This window comes from Salmo salar, chromosome ssa03, assembly GCF_905237065.1.
Source record: "Salmo salar chromosome ssa03, Ssal_v3.1, whole genome shotgun sequence".
Taxonomy (NCBI): Eukaryota; Metazoa; Chordata; class Actinopteri; order Salmoniformes; family Salmonidae; genus Salmo; species Salmo salar.
Genome location: NC_059444.1, coordinates 27,596,112 through 27,618,234, shown reverse-complemented (window position 1 = coordinate 27,618,234; position 22,123 = coordinate 27,596,112). Strand labels below are relative to the sequence as shown.

General features: G+C 41.9%; 1 protein-coding gene across 3 annotated transcripts in view; it reads left to right on the top strand.

Annotated features, from left to right (window-relative positions):
* The window catches only part of LOC106599281 (solute carrier family 12 member 7), a 93,053-nt gene that overhangs the window by 51,726 nt on the left and 19,204 nt on the right, over positions 1–22,123 (top strand). For all 3 annotated transcript variants that reach the window (XM_045714692.1, XM_014190430.2, XM_014190432.2), the window contains exons 2-16: positions 3,316–3,410; positions 3,627–3,758; positions 11,174–11,320; positions 11,544–11,598; positions 11,818–11,948; positions 12,166–12,407; positions 12,628–12,839; positions 13,418–13,585; positions 13,826–13,924; positions 14,073–14,130; positions 14,603–14,777; positions 14,862–14,980; positions 15,078–15,176; positions 18,583–18,702; positions 20,627–20,731. In XM_045714692.1, the coding sequence (XP_045570648.1) occupies positions 3,316–3,410; positions 3,627–3,758; positions 11,174–11,320; positions 11,544–11,598; positions 11,818–11,948; positions 12,166–12,407; positions 12,628–12,839; positions 13,418–13,585; positions 13,826–13,924; positions 14,073–14,130; positions 14,603–14,777; positions 14,862–14,980; positions 15,078–15,176; positions 18,583–18,702; positions 20,627–20,731 (1,957 nt within the window). The remainder of the gene's footprint in view (positions 1–3,315; positions 3,411–3,626; positions 3,759–11,173; positions 11,321–11,543; positions 11,599–11,817; positions 11,949–12,165; positions 12,408–12,627; positions 12,840–13,417; positions 13,586–13,825; positions 13,925–14,072; positions 14,131–14,602; positions 14,778–14,861; positions 14,981–15,077; positions 15,177–18,582; positions 18,703–20,626; positions 20,732–22,123) is intronic.

Here is a 22,123-nt window from a genome sequence, read left to right as displayed (position 1 = left end):
TTGAATGTTTATTGCTCTACCATAAGCCGCCTCCAACGTTGTTTTAGAGAATTTGGCAGTACATCCAAACGGCCTCACAGCTGCAGAGCATGTGTATGTAGATTTGTGGGCAAGCGGTTTCCTGATGTCAATGTTGTGAACAGAGTGCCCCATGGTGGCGGTGGGGCTATGGTATGGGCAGGCGTAAGCTACGGACAGCGAACACAATTGCATTTTATCGATGGCAATTTGAATGCACAGAAATACCGTGACGAGATCCTGAGGCCCATTTGTGAGGCCAGTTTTTTTTAAGGATATCTTGCCAGTCATGTGAAATCCATAGATTGAAAAAGTTAATCCTTTACGTCCCAATAGCTTGTTCTTGTTAGCGCTTTCTTAACCTCTTGGGGCTAGGTGGGACGCTAGCGTGCCACCCGTGGTGCACTCCATCAACAGCAGGTGCATTTCAAGAGCGGCAAATTTGAATCCAAATAAATGTCAAAATTCAAATTTTTCAAAAATACAACTATGTTACACCATTTGAAAGATAAACATCTCCTTAATCTAACCACGTTTTACGATTTCAAAAAGGTTTTACGGCGAAAGCATAAATTTAGAGTATGTTAGGACAGTACATTTACAAGAGTTGTGTGTAATGTTTTGTCAAGTCAAAGACAGGGTCACCAAAACCATAAAACCAGCTAAAATGATACACTAACCTTTTACAATCTCCATCAGATGACACTCCTAGGACATTATGTTAGACAATGCATGCATTTTTAGTTCTATCAAGTTCATATTTATATACAAAAACAGCGTTTTACTATGGCATTGATGTTGAGGAAATCGTTTCCCTCCAATAACCGGCAGTCAAGTCAGCGTCACAAATTAAATAATTAAAATTAGAAAACATTGGTAAAATATTATATTGTCATTTAAAGAATTATAGATTTACATCTTTTGAACGCAATCAACTTGCCAGATTTAAAAATAACCTTACTGGGAAATCACACTTTGCAATAATCTGAGCACTGTGCCCAGAAAAATACGCGTTGCGATACAGACTAGACGTCATGTTGGGGAGATCTAAAATCGAAAATACTATGTAAATAATCCATTACCTTTGATTCTCTTCATCAGATGTCACTTCCAGGTATCACAGGTCCATAACGAATGTAGTTTTGTTCAAAAAAGCTCATCATTTATGTCCAAAAATCTCCGTCTCGTTAGCACATGATGTAAGCCAGCCGGACTTCTCGTCATGAACGAGGGGAAAAAATATATTTCCGTTCGTTCAAACATGTCAAACGTTGTATAGCATAAATCATTAGGGCCTTTTTTAACCAGAACATGAATAATATTCAAGGTGGACGAATGCATAGCCTTTTATAACGTATTGGAACGAGGGTACCCAACATGAAGTAGCGCGCCAGGTGTCTAATGGGACATCACCGTTCCATGGCTCTTGTTCGGTCAGATCTCCCTCCAGAAGACTCAAAACACTTTGTAAAGGCTGGTGACATCTAGTGGAAGCAATAGGAAGTGCCAAAATATTCCTAAACCCCTGTGTTTTTCAATGGGATAGGTTTAAACTCAATACAACACATCAGGTATCCACTTCCTGTCAGAAAATGTCTCAGGGTTTTGCCTGCCAAATGAGTTCTGTTATACTCACAGACACCATTCAAACAGTTTTGGAAACTTTAGAGTGTTTTCTATCCATATATAATAAGTATATGCATATTCTAGTTACTGGGTAGGATTAGTAACCAGATTAAATCGGGTACATTTTTTTTATCCAGACGTGCAAATGCTGCCCCCTAGACCCAACAGGTTAAGGCTGCTCCAAAACTTCCGTCGGCTGCGGGACTCCTCTTTCAATAAAATGCATTTTTTTTTAATTTAGGTTCGTTCAAACATGTCAAACGTTGTATAACATAAATCTTTAGGGCCTTTTTCAACCAGAGCTCCAATAAGATTCAAGGGGGACGATTGCATTGTCTTTCAAAACGTTTCGAAAGGGGAGGGTAGCCAGGGGCGCCGGCGTCATAATGGTGATGGCCCTCCTCATGTGACCACTTTCCACAGCGTCTCATTCAGTCAGTTTTCACAGTAGGAGACTCAAACCACTTTGTAAAGACTGGGGACATCTAGTGGAAGCAATAGGAAGTGCTCAATGAACCATTGCTCACGGTGTGATTAATAGGCAAAGTGATGAAGTTGAGTCCGCAATTCAGAATTCCACATCCTGTTACGATCGGTCTCGGGGTTTTGACTGCCATATGAGTTCTGTTATACTCACAGACACCATTCAAACAGTTTTATAAACTTTAGGGTGTTTTCTATCCACAAGTATTAATTATATGCATATCCTAGCTTCTGAGTTTGAGTAGGAGGCCGTTTAAAATGGGCACACATTTTTTTCAAAAATCGCTGTAGCGCCCCCTATCCTAGGCGACCGTCAAGAGGTTAATGACTCCAACCTAAGTGTATTTTTAACTGTAAGTGTATTTAAAACCAATTACTTTTAGACTTTTTTACTCAAGTAGTGTTTTCTTGGGTGACTTTCACTTTTACCTTAATAGATAATGACTCGAGTATCTTTTCTTTTACTGAAGTATGACAATTGAGTACTTTTTCCACCACTGTACGCGAGTGCCAGTCATGGCTCAGCCTCAACCTTAAAATTCTGGGGAATTGAGAAAGTTTCTCTTACCTCCAGAGGGGGCAATATTGTGAAGAAATTGTTAGAGAAAGGCACTTTGGCTCAACTGCTTAGATTGCGTCAAGCCAAAGGGTCTGAATGCAGAGCTCTCTTTCTCATCTTTTTTGTAAATGCGTTTTTCTTAGTTTGTCTCTTTCTTTTGTTATTAAAGTGGAATGTATATGTAGGAATCTTGAATGATGTTCATACTCTTGTATGAATAACCTGTTTAGTTGCTACTCCTGACAGTGTTGACATTATTGACATGTTTGATTGACATGACAAGTGGGACACTCCAATGCAAGGGTATATTGGTGACTCCAACCCTTTTCCTACTCAAGGCTCTGATGAAAGTGATTCATGCTGAAACGTAAGCCTATTGTTTGTTTGTCCCATCAATAAATCTATAAGATTTATGCAGAAACAGAATGCTCCTTTTTCTTTATTCTCCTTCTTAGTCACCAGTTGAAGTATCCTGGGGTAAGGAATGTTTTTGGGGGATTTTGAAGTCCCTCAGTCGAGCACTTGATTCCCCGTTTTGTGAGCTGAAGCGTGTTTGGCTATCCGTTTTTTCCATTGTACAGTAGAGGTTTGTTTTATCTTACGCTATCACGTTTTCTGTTCTCTCCCAGGAGATAACACTCCCAGAGAGAGCAGCCCTTTCATCAACAACACTGACCACGACCAAGAAAACTACTACGATGGCAAGAACATGGCTCTCTTTGAGGTATACCACATGTCAATGCTTTTGATATTATAATGTAATTAATTACCACATACATTTTATGCCACTTAATCTAAAGTGGGAGCTAAATGCTTACCTGGATTATGTTGTTGTAGACTACATATCATCCAAACATCTGTTGTGTTAGTTTGTTGTATACTTGGATGTCTTCAATGCCATGGTGTTCTGATTTCAATGTCGTCGTGTCCTTATTGACAGGAAGAGATTGAGAGCAACCCCATGGTGTCCTCTCTCCTCAACAAGCTGGCCAACTACACCAACCTCACCCAGGGCGTCACTGAGCACGAGGAGTACGAGAATGAGGAGGGGGTCACAAAGATTACAGTCAAGGTACTACAGTATGACCGTTCTCATCCCAGTGGGTACTTTGTGGGAGACGTTGCTAAAGAGGTACGGTAGAAGACAGACATTGTATTAACTCTCAATCCACTTGACAAGGACATTGTTCTTGGATCAGAAAAAAGTGCTCTATTATCATGCAAACCAACCTTGGTTGGTGAGCGTGATGGCTATTCAGCAGCTCGTCTGAGAACAGAGTGAGAATTTGAGAATATAATAAAGCATTCTTGTGACCACAGGCTGAGTTCTCTCAGGCTTATTTTTGTTACAACTGATGCCAGGCCTTGAGCAAACTTCTTCTATAGCTGCCTTCACATCCTTCTAGCCGTTGCTACCAATCCCATCCAAAGAAATACCCCTACTGTTGCTCTTCAGCGTCAGAGCACCACCGCAAGGCCACAGAAACCATACCTCTGCCCCCTGACAATTACTCCAGCACATCTCCCTGCTGGAGATCTGATTGGCTTGGGGAGGGAGGTTTTGGAGACGAAGAGTGGATCATAAAGATGCCACTCCAGGTTGTGAATGGTCTATGAACAAGGGCCACATTGACCCTGGTAAAAAGGCGTACAGGAGAACCAACAGCAGTATTGCGAGAGGGCTGTGTTGTCTTATGGGATATATGGTATGTACTTTACTGTATTTACGCAGCGGCTTCTTTTTTTTGGGGGGGGCTGTTGATGTGATTGTAGGTGTGATTTTGCAGGGTTCTCTGATCTCAAAAGAGTGGAGGGGCGTTGTAACTTTGGAATGTTGAATTGCATTGTGGGGCATACCTGGGGGGGGGGGGCGCTTGTGTCATCAACCGGTGGATGACACACTGAAATTGTTCATTTATCCTGTGGTGATCAGGGTATGGATTGTAATGGCTGTGATGAGGTCAAACAGATCATTGTAAAGGTAGCCAATAACTGTACGCTGTGCTTGGGTGTTATATTTGTATCGTCCTGCTTTCTGAATTACATACACACAGAACAGATATAGTATTATTTTACTGAATCGTTCTGTTGATTTTTCTGAAGGACTGCAAGGGTCTCAACATGATGTTTTCAACTTAAAATACTTTTCTGTTATTATATGTGAGCATGAATGGGTAAATGCTGAGAAAGGGCTGAAAACCGAGGAAGGATTAATCTTAGTTAACCCAGATCTAGAATCTTGCGTAATTAGTACCAGTAATGTTTACGTAGTCTGTCCACGAGAGATTAAGGAAGGATCCACTTCTTAAATGCAGAAAGCACATTGCAATGTATTGTATGAGCAATAAATCTGTCAACTCACTGTCTGAAATGCATGCCAATGCAAACTTAATCCTATGTTCACTCTCTTCATAGACTCCAGAAATATAATTATTAAAGTTCAAAATTCCAAACTGTGACGCACATTCATTCTGCAGTAAATTTGTCAGTTGTGTTTACATAATGTTATCAGACAATATTTGTAAAAATTAACTTACAAACACAGGAAGATGGATGGGGGATGGAACAGGCTTAAAACAAAACAACTTGTGTGGTGAGAATATTTGTTGGAGGATTGGCGTGGTATGGTTTGCATGTGACGGTATTGTATATGTTTAGTGTAGTGAGTAACCCAGCTAAATGATGGGGTTTCCTGATACTGGGTTTGAATCATATCACTACAGGGCACAGTTAAGCAGCTGACCTCACACCATTGACTTCACCATTGTTGTTTTTTTATGCTGCCAGTGACCGCATTCCAAATGAGACGGTTTGATGGTTGCGAATGAGCCAATTTTAATATAAACATTTACCAAATAGTGTACAGCTATGTTAATATTCTGCCAACTCTTAATGCCCACATTACATTTGTAGACCAAAAATTATCTGGGGAATAACGCCAATTGTAATCTCAGCTGTAAGATGTATTGTGTAGGAGACTTAATCAAGCTAGTCGTCTTGACTACTTTGTTTCTTTCTCTCTTGCATCAAAGGTATGGATAGGAGGCAGAATGCAATCGGGCCATCATCTAATTGGCCTTAACCACGTAACTGTTACAGAATTTCCACGTGGACGGGGATATCGGAATTTTATCCAAGTCTACTGGAGAATAATTTTTTCTTAGCTAATAATTTATAACAGTATTTTATCAGTGCAAAAAAGGTTCAGCAAATCCCTTTATTGTTTGGGATACCTTTTTAAATGTACCATCAGAGGTCATTCAATTCAATATTTGTAAGTAAAAAAAAAAACATTTTTCTGTCTAAAGAAAGAAGACAGACCAGGGAAATATACAAACTAATAGTACAGGTAGATGGCAATAAAATTGGTAATACAGAGACACAAAACAAGTTGGAGGAAAAACCAGAAGAACTGGAGGAACTTATTTAAGAATGATCTAATGTAATGTATTACAAAAATAAAGCAAACTGGATAGAATATGGAGAAAAATGCAACAAATTCTTCCTGAATCGCCAACACATCTACTTTGTGCATGACACAAGTAATTTTTCCAACAATTGTTTACAGACAGATTATTTCACTTATAATTCACTGTATCACAATTCCAGTGGGTGAGAAGTTTACAAACACTAAATTGACTGTGCCTTTAAACAGCTTGGAAAATTCCAGAAAATTATGTAATTGCTTCAGAAGCTTCTGATAGGCTAATTGACATCATTTGAGTCAATTGGAGGTGTACCTGTGGATGTATTTCAAGGCCTACCTTCAAACTCAGTGCCTCTTTGCTTGACATCATGGGAAAATCAAAAGAAATCCGCCAAGACCTCATAAAATAAATTGGAGACCTCTGCAAGTCTGGTTCATCCTTGGGAGCAATTTCCAAATGCCTGAAGGTACCACGTTCATCTGTACAAACAATAGTACGCAAGTAAAAACACCATGGGACCACGCAGCCATCATGCCGCTCAGGAAGGAGACGCATTCTGTCTCCTAGAGATGAATGTACTTTGGCGCGAAAAGTGCAAATTAATCCCAGAACAGTAGCAAAGGACCTTGTGAAGATGCTGGAGGAAACGGGTACAAAAGTATCCATATCCACAGTAAAACGAGTTCTGTGTCGACATAACCTGAAAGGCCGCTCAGCAAGGAAGAAGCCACTGCTCCAAACTGCCATAAAAAAAGCCAGACTACAGTTTGCAATGCACATGGGGACAAAGATCGTACTTTTTGGAGAAATGTCCTCTGATCTGATGAAACAAAAGTAGAACTGTTTGGCCATAATGATCATTGTTTTGTTTGGAGGAAAAAGGGGGAGGCTTGCAAGCCGAAGAACACCATCCCAACCGTGAAGCATGGGGGTGGCAGCATCATGTTGTGGGGGTGCTTTGTTGCAGGAGGGACTGGTGAACTTCACAAAATAGATGGCATCATGAGGTAGGAAAATTATGTGGATATATTGAAGCAACATCTCAAGACATCAGTCAGGAAGTTAAAGCTTGGTCGCAAATGGGTCTTCCAAATGGACAATGACCCCTAGCATACTTCCAAAGTTGTTGCAAAATGGCTTAAGGACAACAAAGTCAAGGTATTGGAGTGTCCATCACAAAGCCCTGACCTCCAATCCTATAGAAAAATCTTGGGCAGAACTGAAAAAGCATGGGCGAGCAAGGAGACCTAAAACCCTGACTCGGTTACACCAGCTCTGTCAGGAGGAATGGGCCAAAATTCATCCAACTTATTGTGGGAAGTTTTTGGAAGGCTACCCGAATTGCTTGACCCAAGTTAAACAATTTAAAGGCAATGCTACCAAATACTAATTGAGTGTATGTAAACTTCTGACCCTCTGGGAATATGATGAAAGAAATGAAAGCTGAAATTAATCATTCTCTCTACTATTATTCTGACATTTCACATTCTTAAAATAAAGTGGTGATCCTAACTGACCTAAAACAGGGAATTTTTACTAGGATTAAATGTCAGGAATTGAGAAACTGAGTTTAAATGTATTTTGCTCAGGTGTATGTAAACTTCTGACTTCAACTGTAAGTATCAAGCCTTTTTAGATATACTCAAAGCTCCTTTATTAGCATGTTTTAACTACTCCTATAGAAATGGTACTCTGTCATGTACTCAGCAGGAAAGTCTGGTTTCACTATTATTAAAACAAGACCCAGATTGCAAATATAAAGATCTGGAAGCCTCTTCAATTTTTTCATGATAATACTGAAAAATACTAATGAAATGCATAGCACTCAGAATTAATAAGTTTTTACCAGGTATTGTTCATCCTTATCAGAGAGGGTTTTTTTACATGGATTATACATTGGAGATAATGTACATACACCACTAGAAGTAATAGAACAACATGAAACATCTAAGAAACCAGGCCTGGTATTTATAACAGATTTTGAAAAGGCCTTTGATAAAGTAGGACTGGATTTTATATACAGTGCATTTGGAAAGTTTTCAGACCCCTTGACTTTTTTATGTCTCGGAGCTCTACGGACAATTCCTTCGACCTCATGGCTTGGTTTTTTCTCTGACATGCACTGTCAACTGTGGGACCTAATTTAGACAGGTGTGAGCCTTTCCAAATCATGTCCAATCAGTTAAATTTACCACAGGTGGACTCCAAGTTGTAGAAACATCTCAAGGATGATCAATGGAAACAGTATGCACCTGAGCTCAATTTCAAGTCTCATAGCAAAGGGTCTGAATACTTACAGTACCTGTCAAAAGCTTGGACACACCTACTCATTCAAGGGTTTATTCTTTATTTTTACTATTTTGTACATTGTAGAATAATAGTGAAGACATCCAAACCATGTGATAACACATATGGAATCATGTGGTAACCAAAAAAGTGTTAAATAAATCTAAATATATTTTAGATTCTTCAAAGTAGCCACCCTTTGCCTTGATGACAGCTTTGCACCCTCTTGGCATTCTCTCAACCAGCTTCACCTGGAATGCTTTTCCAACAGTCTTGAAGGAGTTCACACATGCTGAGCACTTGTTGGCTGCTTTTCCTTCACTCTGCGGTCCAACTCATCCCAAACCATCTCAATTCGGTTGAGATTGGGTGATTGTGGAGGCCAGGTCATCTGATGCAGCACTCCATCACTTTCCTTCTTGGTCAAATAGCCCTTACACAGCCTGGAGGTGTGTTGGGTCATTGTCCTGTGGATAAACAAATTATAGTCCCACTGAGCGCATACCAGATGGGATGGCATATCGCTGCAGAATGCTGTGGTAGCCATGCTGGTTAAGCTACAATTTATAACTTATCCTTTGTAGCAGAGGTAACTCTGGATCTTCCTTTCCTGTGGTGGTCCTCATGAGAGCCAGTTTCATCATAGCGCTTAATGGTTTTTGCGACTGCACTTGAAGAAACTTTCAAAGTTCTTGAAATTGTCTGCATTGACTGACCTTCATGTCTTAAAGTAATGATGGACTCTCTTTGCTTATTTGAGCTCTTTTTGCCATAATATGGACTTGGTCTTTTTACCAAATAAAGCTATCCTCTGTATACTAACCCTACCTTGTCACAATTTAACTGATTGGCTCAAACACATTAAGAAGGAAAGAAATTCCACAAATGAACTTTTAACAAGGCACATCTGTTAATTGAAATGTATTCCATGTGACTTCCTCATGATGCTGATGAGAGAATTCCAAGAGTGTGCAAAGCTGTCATCAAAGCAAATTGTGGCTACTTTGAAGAATGTCAAATAAACAAATCAAAATATATTACCTATTACCTTTTCGCTCTCTACATGATTCCATATGTGTTATTTCATAGTTTTGATGTCTTCACTATTATTCTACAATGTAAAAATAAAGGAAATCCCTTGAATGCGTAGATGTGTCCAAGCTTTTGACTGGCACTGTATGTAAATAAGGTATTACAGTTTTTGATTTGTAATAATTTTGCCGAAATGTCTAAACCTGTTTTCGCTTTGTCATTATGGGGTATTGTGTGTAGATAAGGCTGTAACGTAACAAAATATGGAAAATTGAAGGGGTCTGAATCCTTTCTGAATGCACTGTTTTAAATATTAGTGAGTCTCTTATAAAATGGGTAAAAGTAATGTATAGCAACCCCAGGTGTAAAATAGTAAATAACAGCTACTTCTCAGAGTTTTGAATTGTCAAGAGGAGTTAATCAAGGGGGTCCGCTGACACCATATATATTCTTTATGGCCATCAAAATGCTAGCTATTAAAATCAAATAACATTAGAGGATTATAAATCCGAGGCTTAAAAACAAAAGTGTCCATGTATGCCGATGACTCAAGTTTTATATTAAGTCTGCAAGCTAGATCCCTGCAATGTCTCATTAAAGATCTAGATAACTTTTCTGGACTCTCTGGACTAAAACCTAATTATGATAAGTGTACCATATTACGTTTTGGATCTTTAAAAAATACAACTTTTACATTACCCTGCAGTTTCCCTATAAAATGGGCTGACGGTGAAGTAGATATACTTGGTATTCATATCACAAAATATATAAATGAGCTCTCCACAATGAATTTCAATAGAAAACTAGTAAAAATAGACAAGATCCTTCAACCATGGAGAGGTAAATACCTGTCTATGGAAAAATTGCCCTGATTAACTCCTTAGTTAATCTCAGTTTGCTCACTTACTTATGGCGCTGCTACTCCTGATGATTATTTTTTCAAATCATATGAGAAAAACATATTTCGCTTTATCTGGGTTTCTAAACCAGACAAGCTAAAGCGTGCCTATCTATATAAAGAATATGAACTAGATTAGTTGAGATTATTAAATATAAAAGCGCTAATCCTCTCTCTAAAAGCTTCAGTTATACAAAACGTTTTACTTGAATCCAAAATGGCCTTTTTTCCTTTGTGCAGATTGATGTCAAATTTTCAATTTAATTTAAAATGAAACCTTTTTCAAAGCATTTCTCTTTTTCAAATGAGGATTGCAGAGCTGGTTAAATTCCAATTTCATCCCCCTGAAAAGATAGCGGGAGGAGGTAAGGAACTGGTTTTGTCTGCCCAATATAAAGGCTCAAAACTGGAGGAGGAATAAAAACGGCGTCATCAGGAAAGGGACGGGGGTCTCGGATGGTTGAGGGGGAGATCTTGGAGGGTTGGTGGCCTGGTGGTTGGGAGCTTGGTCCGGTGGCCGATAGATCGCTGGTTCGGGTCCCCGTTTTGACTTGGAGGAAGATCTGTCGACGTGCCCTTGGGCAGGGCGTTAACCCTGGTTGCTTCTGTGGACTGCTCTGATTAGATGACTGAATGTAATGTAAATGTTGAGCCGCTTCACTGCAGGTAGATTGTATGTTTTAATATTCAATAAATAAAAAAAACATTATACAAATTGGACCGGATTGTACAGTGTTGTATTGCGGCGTTACAGTATACCTTACAAGGCCCTACTGTACCATAACCTGACTCATGGTAATACTACTTCTCCTCTTCCCTGGCCCTCTGCATTGGCACCTCTAGCGTTCTCAGATGGGCACCTTCATCGGTGTGTACCTGCCCTGCATGCAGAACATCCTGGGAGTCATCCTCTTCCTGCGTCTCACCTGGATCGTTGGCACCGCTGGCATCATGGAGTCCTTCGCTATTGTCGTCATGTGCTGCACCTGTGTGAGTACTTTTCTATAGAACTATGTAAGAGTACTAAGGTGTGAAGAATATAGGTCTACAATACATCTAGTTTGACTATTTACTTTTCTTTCTTTTAGGGAGTTTCAGGTACTATACTGTAGTATTCTCTGTCGATCTTAATCATCTCATTTTTTACTCCCTGAGGAAATTGTATCCATACACCCAACAATGCTAGTATTTTGTATTTTTTCCTCCCTTACAGACCATGCTGACAGCGATATCAATGAGCGCTATTGCAACAAATGGTGTAGTGCCAGGTAATGCCAGTTCAACTTCAACTTATTTTCACCTTGGATAAGAAACCTCAACCTGTGTTTTTATGGAGACGTGGTTATTTAACACTATAGTACTGTCAATGTTTTACCTTGGTGGTTTATTTACTATTAAATGTATTACATATGCTCTATAGATTCTGTGGATACCTTTTTGCTATTTTCTATTCGTTTTACATGGATCTGTTCTCTTGCCCCATGCAGCTGGAGGCTCCTACTACATGATCTCCAGGTCTTTGGGTCCAGAGTTTGGTGGGGCTGTGGGCTTGTGCTTCTACCTGGGCACCACGTTCGCTGGGTCCATGTACATTCTGGGTACCATTGAAATCCTACTGGTAAGGATGAAACAGAATGCCTGGTCATGATATACTGTAGGACATGCACAATGTTTTGAGACAGGAGTTTTTAATGACCACATGACTCTTCCAGGAGTTGTTACCTTGTTATAGCCTATAACAGTGGCCCAGAGTTTTTCCTGGACATGTCACATGGTCAGGCCCAACCAATGTTTCATAAAGCTAGTGTCCTAGCTGACTCCTATTCTTGTTCCAGACGTACATCGTGCCTAACACTGCAGTGTTTGTGGCGGAGAAGAAGGAGGACGAGACGGAGGCCATGCTGAATAACATGCGTGTGTATGGGACCTGCTGTCTGGCACTTATGGCTCTAGTGGTGTTTGTGGGGGTCAAATATGTCAACAAGCTGGCCCTGGTCTTCCTGGCCTGTGTGGTGCTCTCCATCATGGCCATCTACGCTGGAGTCATCAAGACCATCATAGAACCACCAGACTATCCGTGAGTTCGATTTATGCGTTCTAGTTAGTCAATTAAATGCTTGTGCCTGTGTTTGTCTCGTCAGAGTAATAGGCACACTTTATAGGACCATCATCAGTCATCTGATCTTATAGGCCCGATATCAGTGTGACGCATATGAATAGACTCTTTATAGCCGTTAGTGGCCAAAAGGAAAATATTCTTTACACAAGATCTCCTCATAGATGTATGTTTCCTACAGAATCTGTCTCCTGGGGAACCGTTCCTTGCAGAACCACAACTTTGAGAAGTGTATGAAGACGGAGGTGATCAAGAACGTGACGTACACCACCGAGCTGTGGAAGCTGTTCTGTGGCAGCCCCCACCTCAACGCTACCTGTGATGAATATTTTACCCTGAACAACGTGACTGAGATCCAGGGCATCCCAGGCCTGCTCAGCGGGGTCATCAAAGGTCAGCTACAATCCACTGCCTGGGGAACGTTACTACACTGGATAGGCCTGGTGGAGACCTACACAGTACAAATGTTACCAGGCCTTCTACATTCATACTACTAGTTACTCACTTACCATGGTCATACCATCATTTATCATAGTATTATCATGAACAAAGCAAACTGGGAAGACACACACACACACACACACACACACAGGCACATACACACGCTAACACACACGTACATTGTAATGTTGTAATATTATTGTGGTATAGTATTTTGGTATTATACATGTTGTATAGTAGAGTTGTAGGTTAATAATGTGTTATATAATGTACTGTTTTATCAAAAAAATATGGTGACGTAGTTGCTTTAATCTTGTTTGGACCCCAGGAACCATAGCTGCTGCCTTGGCAGAGGCTAATGGGGATCCTTATACAAATTCTTGGTTTGTCTTCTCAACCTGTTGTTTGAATTAGGAAATCAAAGTATATTAGTCTTTTTTTTGTGTGTGTTATTTCTCAATTGACAAAACATTTGGATATCAACAGTTTTTATAGTCTACTATAATGTGTCTCCTCTGTGTCCCCCATAGACAACATGTGGGGTGACTACGGGCCCAGTGGGATGTTGGTTGAGAAGAAGAATCAGTCGTCTGTCCCAGTCCAGGATAACTCCAGAGATATCTACAAGCCTTACATCTTCAATGACATCTCCACCTTCTTCACTCTGCTGGTGGGAATCTACTTCCCCTCTGTCACAGGTTGGTATAGCGACCATATTGGCACCATAGACATAATGTAACTACCATACCATGACATTATTGATTGATTGTCACCCTCATGCAGATTGTTGGGGTGCTACTGTAACTTGAGGTTTGGAAGAACTATGTATTTTTTGATGTCTTCACTATTATTTTACAATGTAAAAATCAAGAAAAACCCTGGAATGAGTAGGTTTGTCCAAACGTTTGACTAGTACGGTTTGTGTGTTTCCATCACAGGAATCATGGCGGGCTCCAACAGATCTGGAGACCTGAGAGATGCCCAGAGATCGATTCCCATCGGTACCATTCTGGCCATAGCAACCACTTCTTTTATTTGTATCCTTGGGGAAGTGTGTGTGTGTGTGTGTGTGTGTGTGTGTGTGTGTGTGTGTGTGTGTGTGTGTGTGTGTGTGTGTGTGTGTGTGTGTGTGTGTGTGTGTGTGTGTGTGTGTGTGTGTGTTACTATCTTAAACACAACTCCCAGACATGACCTGTGTTGTCCTATTTGGTGCCTGTATCGAGGGTGTCGTTTTGAGAGACAAGTAAGTACTATTTAAGCGTTGTTGTGATTATCTTTATAGTGAAAAGCGCTATATAAAATACATATATTATTATTATTCCACAGTTAGTACTTCCAAGTAACTATTATTATTATTTACAAATTGGAAATAGCTGTTATGTCATTATGTAACTTTGATGCGGAAGCCTTTACTGCTCTGTATTATTTCTATATCAAATACCCATCATACACATACCCCCTTGTTGCGCATTTAGAAGGAAAGACCACACGTACACGGACAGCATTGTAAAGAGAACATTGTGTGCCAATAAGTTCAATGTCATGTGATAGGGTGTTCAGCTGTTCTGTCCCAATCAGCCTAAGATTATTACTGGGTTTTTCATTATGTGTACAGTATGTGCTCACATTTATGTCTTTCTTTTGGTCTAGTTCTCTCCTGTACAGTACAGTACCTGTGTTTGTATAACATTCAACTGTGTGTATTTCTGCTACAGATTTGGGGACTCGGTTAAGAAGAACTTGGTGATTGGAACTCTGGCATGGCCTTCTCCGTGGGTAATCGTGATTGGCTCCTTCTTCTCCTGCTGTGGGGCAGGGCTGCAGAGCCTCACTGGTGCCCCTCGCCTGTTGCAGGCCATAGCACGCGATGGGATCGTACCCTTTCTGCAGGTAAGAAGGTCCTAGAGACTCTGCCCTTGCTTTTGCATCTCGAAAACAGAAACACGTCAGCTAGTTCTGTCTCTGTCTCTCTAGGTGTTTGGTCATGGTAAAGCCAATGGGGAACCTACCTGGGCCCTCTTGATGACTGTTGGTATCTGTGAGATTGGAATCCTCATTGCATCACTGGATGCTGTTGCCCCCATTCTCTCAATGTGAGTGTTTAGCTCAGTGTGAATAATCTTGCCTCAAAAGCCTGTTGGTCAAAAATAAGTCACTTTTCTTTGTCCTTTCCGTGGGTCTGGGTTGCAGGTTTTTCCTGATGTGTTACCTGTTTGTCAACCTAGCCTGTGCCGTCCAGACACTGCTACGCACTCCCAACTGGAGGCCCAGGTTTAAGTTTTACCACTGGTGAGTTTATTTCTCATACCAAAAGCGCCAAATGCAATTATATTCCATTCTGGACCTTTGGACCCACAAGGAGTGCAGGTTTTGTTGAGAATGGCGCCAGAGGGGATGGCTGGCGTTTTACGTGCTCCTATCCAACTGTGCTATTTTGTTACTTTTTTCGCATATTTTGTTACTTTGTTTTGGTACTTATTTTGTACATGTTGCTGCTACCGTCTCTTATGACCGAAAATACCTTCTAGACATCAGAACAGCAATTACTCACCTCGAACTGGATGAAGATTTCTTCTTTAACGAGTCCGGCGTGAAGGATATACTGCTTTCTTGGGAACAGTTCCGAATCCCCATCATTTGCGTGAAGAAAAGATGGAGAAAAAGGAGGTCGGGCTGCCTTCTGAGAATTCGTAGGCGCGTGAGTAAACCTCCTACCATCCGTTCTATTGGCCAATGTGCAATCATTGGAAACAATGTAGATGATTTACGATCAAGACTATCCTACCAACGGGACATTAAAAACTGTAATATCTTATGTTTCACCAAGTTATGGCTGAACGATGACACGGATAATATAGAGCTGGCAGAATTTTCCATGCATCGGCAGGATGGTAAGACGAGGGGTGGGGATGTGTATCTATTTGTCAATAACAGCTGGTGCGCGATGTCTAATATTAAAGAAATCTCTAGATATTGCACGCCTGAGGTGTGGAGTACCTTATGATACACTGTAGACCACACTATGTACCAAGAGTTTTCATCAATATTATTTGTAGCAGTCTATTTACCACCACAAACCGATGCTGGCTCTAAGACCGCACTCAACAAGATGTATAAGGCCATAAGCAAGCAAGAAAATGCTCATCCAGAAGCGGCACTCCTAGTGGCCGGGGACTTTAATGCAGGGAAACTTAAATCAGTTTTACCTAATTTCTCCTAGCATGTCACATGTGCAACCAGAGGAAAAACAACTATAGACCACCTTTACTCCACACACAGAGACGCATACAAAGCTCTCCCTTGCCCTCCATTTGGCAAATCTGACCATAATTCTATCCTACTGATTCCTGCTTCCAAGCAAAAACTAAAGCAGGGAGTATCAGTGACTCCCTCAATATGGAAGTGGTCAGATGACGCGGATGCTACGCCACAGGACTGTTTTACTAGCACAGACTGGAATATGTTCCGGGATTCATCCAATGGCATTGAGGAGTATACCGCCTCCATCATCGGCTTCATCAATAAGTGCATCGACGACGTCATCCCCACAGTGACCGTACATACATATCCCAACCAGAATCCATGGATTACAGGCAACATCCGCATCGAGCTAAAGACTAGAGCTGCCACTTTCAAGGAGCGGGACACTAATCTGAATGCTTATAGGAAATCCTGCTATGCTCTCAGATGAAGCATCAAACAGGCAAAGCGTCAATACAGGATGAAGATTGAATCCCACTACACCAGGTCTGACGCTCGTCGGATGTGGCAGGGCTTGCAAACTATTACGGACTGCAAAGGGAAACCCAGCTGCAAGCTGCCCAGGGACCCAAGTCTATCAGTCGAGATAAATGCCTTTTATGCTCGCTTCGACGCAAGCAACACTGAAGCATGCATATGAGCACCAGCTGTCCCGGACGACTGTGATAACGCTCTCAGTAGTCGATGTGAGCAAGACATTTAAACAGGTCAACATTCACAAAGCCGCGGGGCCAGACGGATTACCAGGACGTGTACTCAAATCATGCGCGGACCAACTGGAAAGTGTCTGCACTGACATTTTCAACCTCTCCATGACCAAGTTTGTAATACCTACATGTTTCAAGCAGACCACCATAGTCCCTGTGCCCAAGGAAGCGAAAGGTAACCTGCCTAAATGATTACCGCCCCGTAGCACTCACGTCGGTAGCCATGAAGTGCTTTGAAAGGCTGGTCATGGCTCACATCAACAGCATCATCCCGGATACCATAGACCCACTCCAATCCACAGACCGCCCCAACAGATCCACAGATGACGCAATCTCAATCGCACTCGACACTGCCCTTTCCCACCTGGACAAAAGGAACACCTAATGTGAGAATGCTGTTCATTGACTACAGCTCAGCGTTCAACACCATAGTGCCCACAAAGCTCATCACTAAGCTAAGGACCCTGGGACTAAACACCTCCCTCTGCAACTGGATCCTGGACTTCCTGACGGGCCGCCCCCAGGTGGTAAGGGTAGGCAACAACACGTCTGCCACGCTGATCCTCAACATGGGGGCCCCTCAAGGGTTTGTGCTTAGTCCCCTCCTGTACTCCCTGTTAACCCACGACTGCGTGGCCAAACATGACTCCAACACCATCATTAGGTTTGCTGACGACACAACAGTGGTAGGCCTGATTACCGACAACGATGAGACAGCCAATGTGAGCAAGACAAAGGAGCTGATCGTGGACTACAGGAAAAGGTGGGCAGAACAGGCCCACATTCTCATCGACGGGGCTGTAGTGGAGCGGGTTGAGAGTTTCAAGTTCCTTGGTGTCCAACAAATCACCAACAAACAAACATGGTCAAAGCACAACAAGACAGTCGTGAAGAGGGCACAACAACACCTTTCCCCCCTCAGGAGACTGAAAAGGTTTGGTATGGGTCCCCAGATCCACAAAAAGTTCTACAGCTGCACCATTGGGGAGCATCCTGACCGGTTGCATTTCTGCCTGGTATGGCAACTGCTAAGGCGTCTGACCATAAGGCGATACAGAGGGTAGTGCGTACGGCCCAGTACATCACTGAGGTCAAGCTTCCTGCCATCCAGGATCTCTATACCAGGCAGTGTCAGAGGAAGGCCCTAAAAATTGTCAGACTCCAGTCACTCAAGTCATAGACTGTTCTCTCTGCTACCGCATGTCAAGCGGTACCAGAGTGCCACATCTACGACCAAAAGGCTCCTTAACAGCTTCTACCCCCTACCCAAAAGACTGCTGAACAATTAATCAAATGTACAAATTACCTCGACTAACCAATGCCCCCGCACATTGACTCGGTACCGGTACCCCCTGTATATAGCCTCGTTATTTTTATTTTGTTACTTTTTATAATTTTTTTCTTTAGTTTATTTGGTAAATATTTTCTTAACTCTTTCTGGAACTGCATTGTTGGTTAAGGGCTTGTAAGTAAGCATTTCACGGTAAGGTCTACAATTGTTCAGCGTTTGTGACAAACGAAGTTAGATTTTTTTTTTTTTTCCCAAGCACTAACCCACCTGATTCAACCAATCAACTAATCATCAAGCCCTTGATTAATTAAATCAGGTGTGTTAGTGTTGGTATGGAATAAAAGTAGGTGTCCAAGAAATATCAGGACTAAGGAACACTGACCTAATGCCTATCCAAAAACTAAGCCCCTGTTGTCCTGTTCTCTGGTACCTGCAGGACTCTGTCATTCTTGGGGATGAGTCTCTGTCTCTCCCTCATGTTCATCTCCTCCTGGTACTATGCCCTGGTAGCCATGTCCATCGCAGGATGCATCTATAAGTACATTGAGTACAGAGGGTAAGAGTTTGGTTTCCCAATTACAGCTCAATAACATTGTACTGTATTGTAATTACATTGGTTGTGGTACTTAAATGTGTGACACTCAGCTTTTATGTAGTGTGGCTGTTCCCCACACAATACAATATAACACCGTATCATACATCTCTACACGTGTCCCACCCTTTCTTTAACCCATGTTCTGGACTGTGTGTTATAATTGGCTTCAGTTACAGTTTGGTGCATTGCATTGGTTTCAGTTTGGTTTATTGCTTTTGTGACCTAATGTGTGAGATCTCTGTAATCCTATAGTGTTCCTGCCTTTTTTAACCCACTCTCTGAACTCAGGGGCTCCCGAGTGGCGACGCATTCTAAGGCACTGCATCTCAGTGCTAGAGGTGTCACTACAGACCCTGGTTCGATCCCGGGCTGTATCACAAGTGGCCATGATCGGGAGTCCCATAGGGCAGCGCACAATTCGCTAGCGGAACACCGCTCCAATATCCAATGATAGGGCGTGGCGCGAATTACAAAGTCCTCAAAAATCCCCAAACTTCTATTTTTCAAACATATAACTATTTTACACCATTTTAAAGACAAGACTCTTCTTTATCTAACCACATTGTCCGATTTCAAAAAGGGCTTTACAACGAAAGCAAAACATTAGATTATGTCAGGAGAGTACCCAGCCAGAAATAATCACACCCATTTTTCAAGCTAGCATATAATGTCACCAAAACCACAGCTAAATGCAGCACTAACCTTTTGATGATCTTCATCAGATGACACTCCTAGGACATTATGTTATACAATACATGCATGTTTTGTTCAATCAAGTTCATATTTATATCAAAAACCAGCTTTTTACATTAGCATGTGACGTTCAGAACTAGCATACCCACCGAACACTTCCGGTGAATTTACTAAATTACTCACGATAAATGTTCACAAAAAACATAACAATTATTTTAAGAATTATAGATACAGAACTCCTTTATGCAATCGCTATGTCCGATTTTAAAATAGCTTTTCGGTGAAAGCACATTTTGCAATATTCTGAGTAGATAGCCCGGCCATCACAGGCTAGCTATTTTGACACCCACCAAGTTTGGCACTCACCAAACTCAGATTTACTATAAGAAAAATTGGATTACCTTTGCTGTTCTTTGTCAGAATGCACTCCCAGGACTTCTACTTCAACAACAAATGTTGGTTTGGTTCCAAATAATCCATAGTTATATCCAAATAGCGGCGTTTTGTTCTTGCGTTCAAGACACTATCCGAAGGGTGACGCGCCGGCGCGTATCGTGACAAAAAAATTCAAAATATTCCATTACCGTACTTCGAAGCATGTCAAACGCTGTTTAAAATCAATTTTTATGCGATTTTTCTCGTAAAATAGCGATAATATTCCGACCGGGCGACGTTGTTTTCGTTCAAAGACTGAAAATGTAAAATGGACTCTTCACGTGCACGCGCGAGCCCGTTTCATTGTTCTCGGATCGACCACTATCCAAATGCGCTACTGTTTTTCAGCCAGGGACTGCAGAGTCATCATTCAACGTTCTGGCGCCTTCTGAGAGTCTATGGGAGTCTTAGAAAATGTCACGTTACAGCAGAGATCCTCTGTTTTCGATAAAGAGGCTATAGAAGGCCAAGAAATGGTCAGAGAGGGCACTTCCCATATAGAATCTTCTCAGGTTTTGGCCTGCCATATGAGTTCTGTTATACTCACAGACACCATTCAAACAGTTTTAGAAACTTTAGGGTGTTTTCTAATTATATGCATTTTCTACTTTCTGGGCAGGAGTAATAACCAGATTAAATCGGGTACGTTTTTTATCCGGACGTGAAAATACTGCCCCCTATCCTAAACAGGTTAACTTACTTGCCTAGTTCTATAAAGGTTAAACAAAATGTATAATTTAACTCTCTTTCCTCTCAGGGCAGAGAAGGAGTGGGGAGACGGGATCAGAGGTCTGTCCCTGAACGCTGCTCGCTACGCTCTGATCCGCCTGGAGGAGGTGCCAACACACACTAAGAACTGGAGGTGAGAGGCCGAGAACCGTGTAGAGCGTAGGGTGGCGATGACTCCTTGGCCAATGTACAGTCGTGGCCAAAAGTTTTGAGAATGACACATTAATTTTCACACAGTCTGCTGCCTCAGTTTGTATGATGGCAATTTGCATATACTCCAGAATGTTATGAAGAGTGATCAGATGAATTGCAATTAATTGCAAAGTCCCTCTTTGCCATGCAAATGAACTGAATCCCCCCCCAAAAAAATTCCACTGCATTTCAGCCCTGCCACAAAAGGACCGGCTTACATCATGTCAGTGATTCTCTCGTTAACACAGGTGTGTGAGTGTTGACGAGGACAAGGCTGGAGATCACTCTGTCATGCTGATTGAGTTCGAATAACAGACTGGAAGCTTCAAAAGGAGGGTGGTGCTTGGAATCATTGTTATTCCTCTGTTAAACATGGTTACCTGCAAGGAAACACGTTCCGTCATCATTGCTTTGCACAAAAAGGGCTTCACAGGCAAGGATATTGCTGCCAGTAAGATTGCACCTAAATCAACCATTTATCGGATCATCAAGAACTTGAAGGAGAGCGGTTCAAATGTTGTGATGAAGGCTTCAGGGTGCCCAAGAAAGTCCAGCAAGCGCCAGGACCGTCTCCTAAAGTTGATTCAGCTGCGGGATTGGGGCACCACCAGTACAGAGCTTGCTCAGGAATGGCAGCAGGCAAGTGTGTGGGCATCTGCACGCACAGTGAAGCGAAAACTTCTGGAGGATGGCCTGGTGTCAGGAAGGACAGGAAAGAAGCCACTTCTCTCCAGAAAAAACATCAGGGACAGACTGATATTCTGCAAAAGGTACAGGGATTGGACTGCTGAGGACTGGGGTAAAGTCATTTTCTCTGATGAATCCCCTTTCCGATTGTTTGGGGCATCTGGAAAAAATCTTGTCCGGAGAAGACAAGGTGAGTGCTACCATCAGTCCTGTGTCATGCCAACAGTAAAGCATCCTGAGACCATTAATGTGTGGGGCTGCTTCTCAGCCAAGGGAGTGCGCTCACTCACAATTTTGCCTAAGAACACAGCCATGAATGAAGAATGGTACCAACACATCCTCAGAGAGCAACTTCTCCCAACTTGCCAGGAACAGTTTGGTGACGAACAATGCCATTTTCAGCATGATGGAGCACCTTGTCAAAAGGCAAAAGTGATAACTAAGTGGCTCGCGGAACAAAACATCGATATTTTGGGTCCATGGCCAGGAAACTCCCCAGACCTTAATCCCATTGAGAACTTGTGGTCAATCCTCAAGAGGCGGTTGGACAAACAAAAACCCCCAAATTCTGACAAACTCCAAGCATTGATTATGCAAGAATGGGCTGCCATCAGTCAGGATGTGGCCCAGAGGTTAATTGACAGCA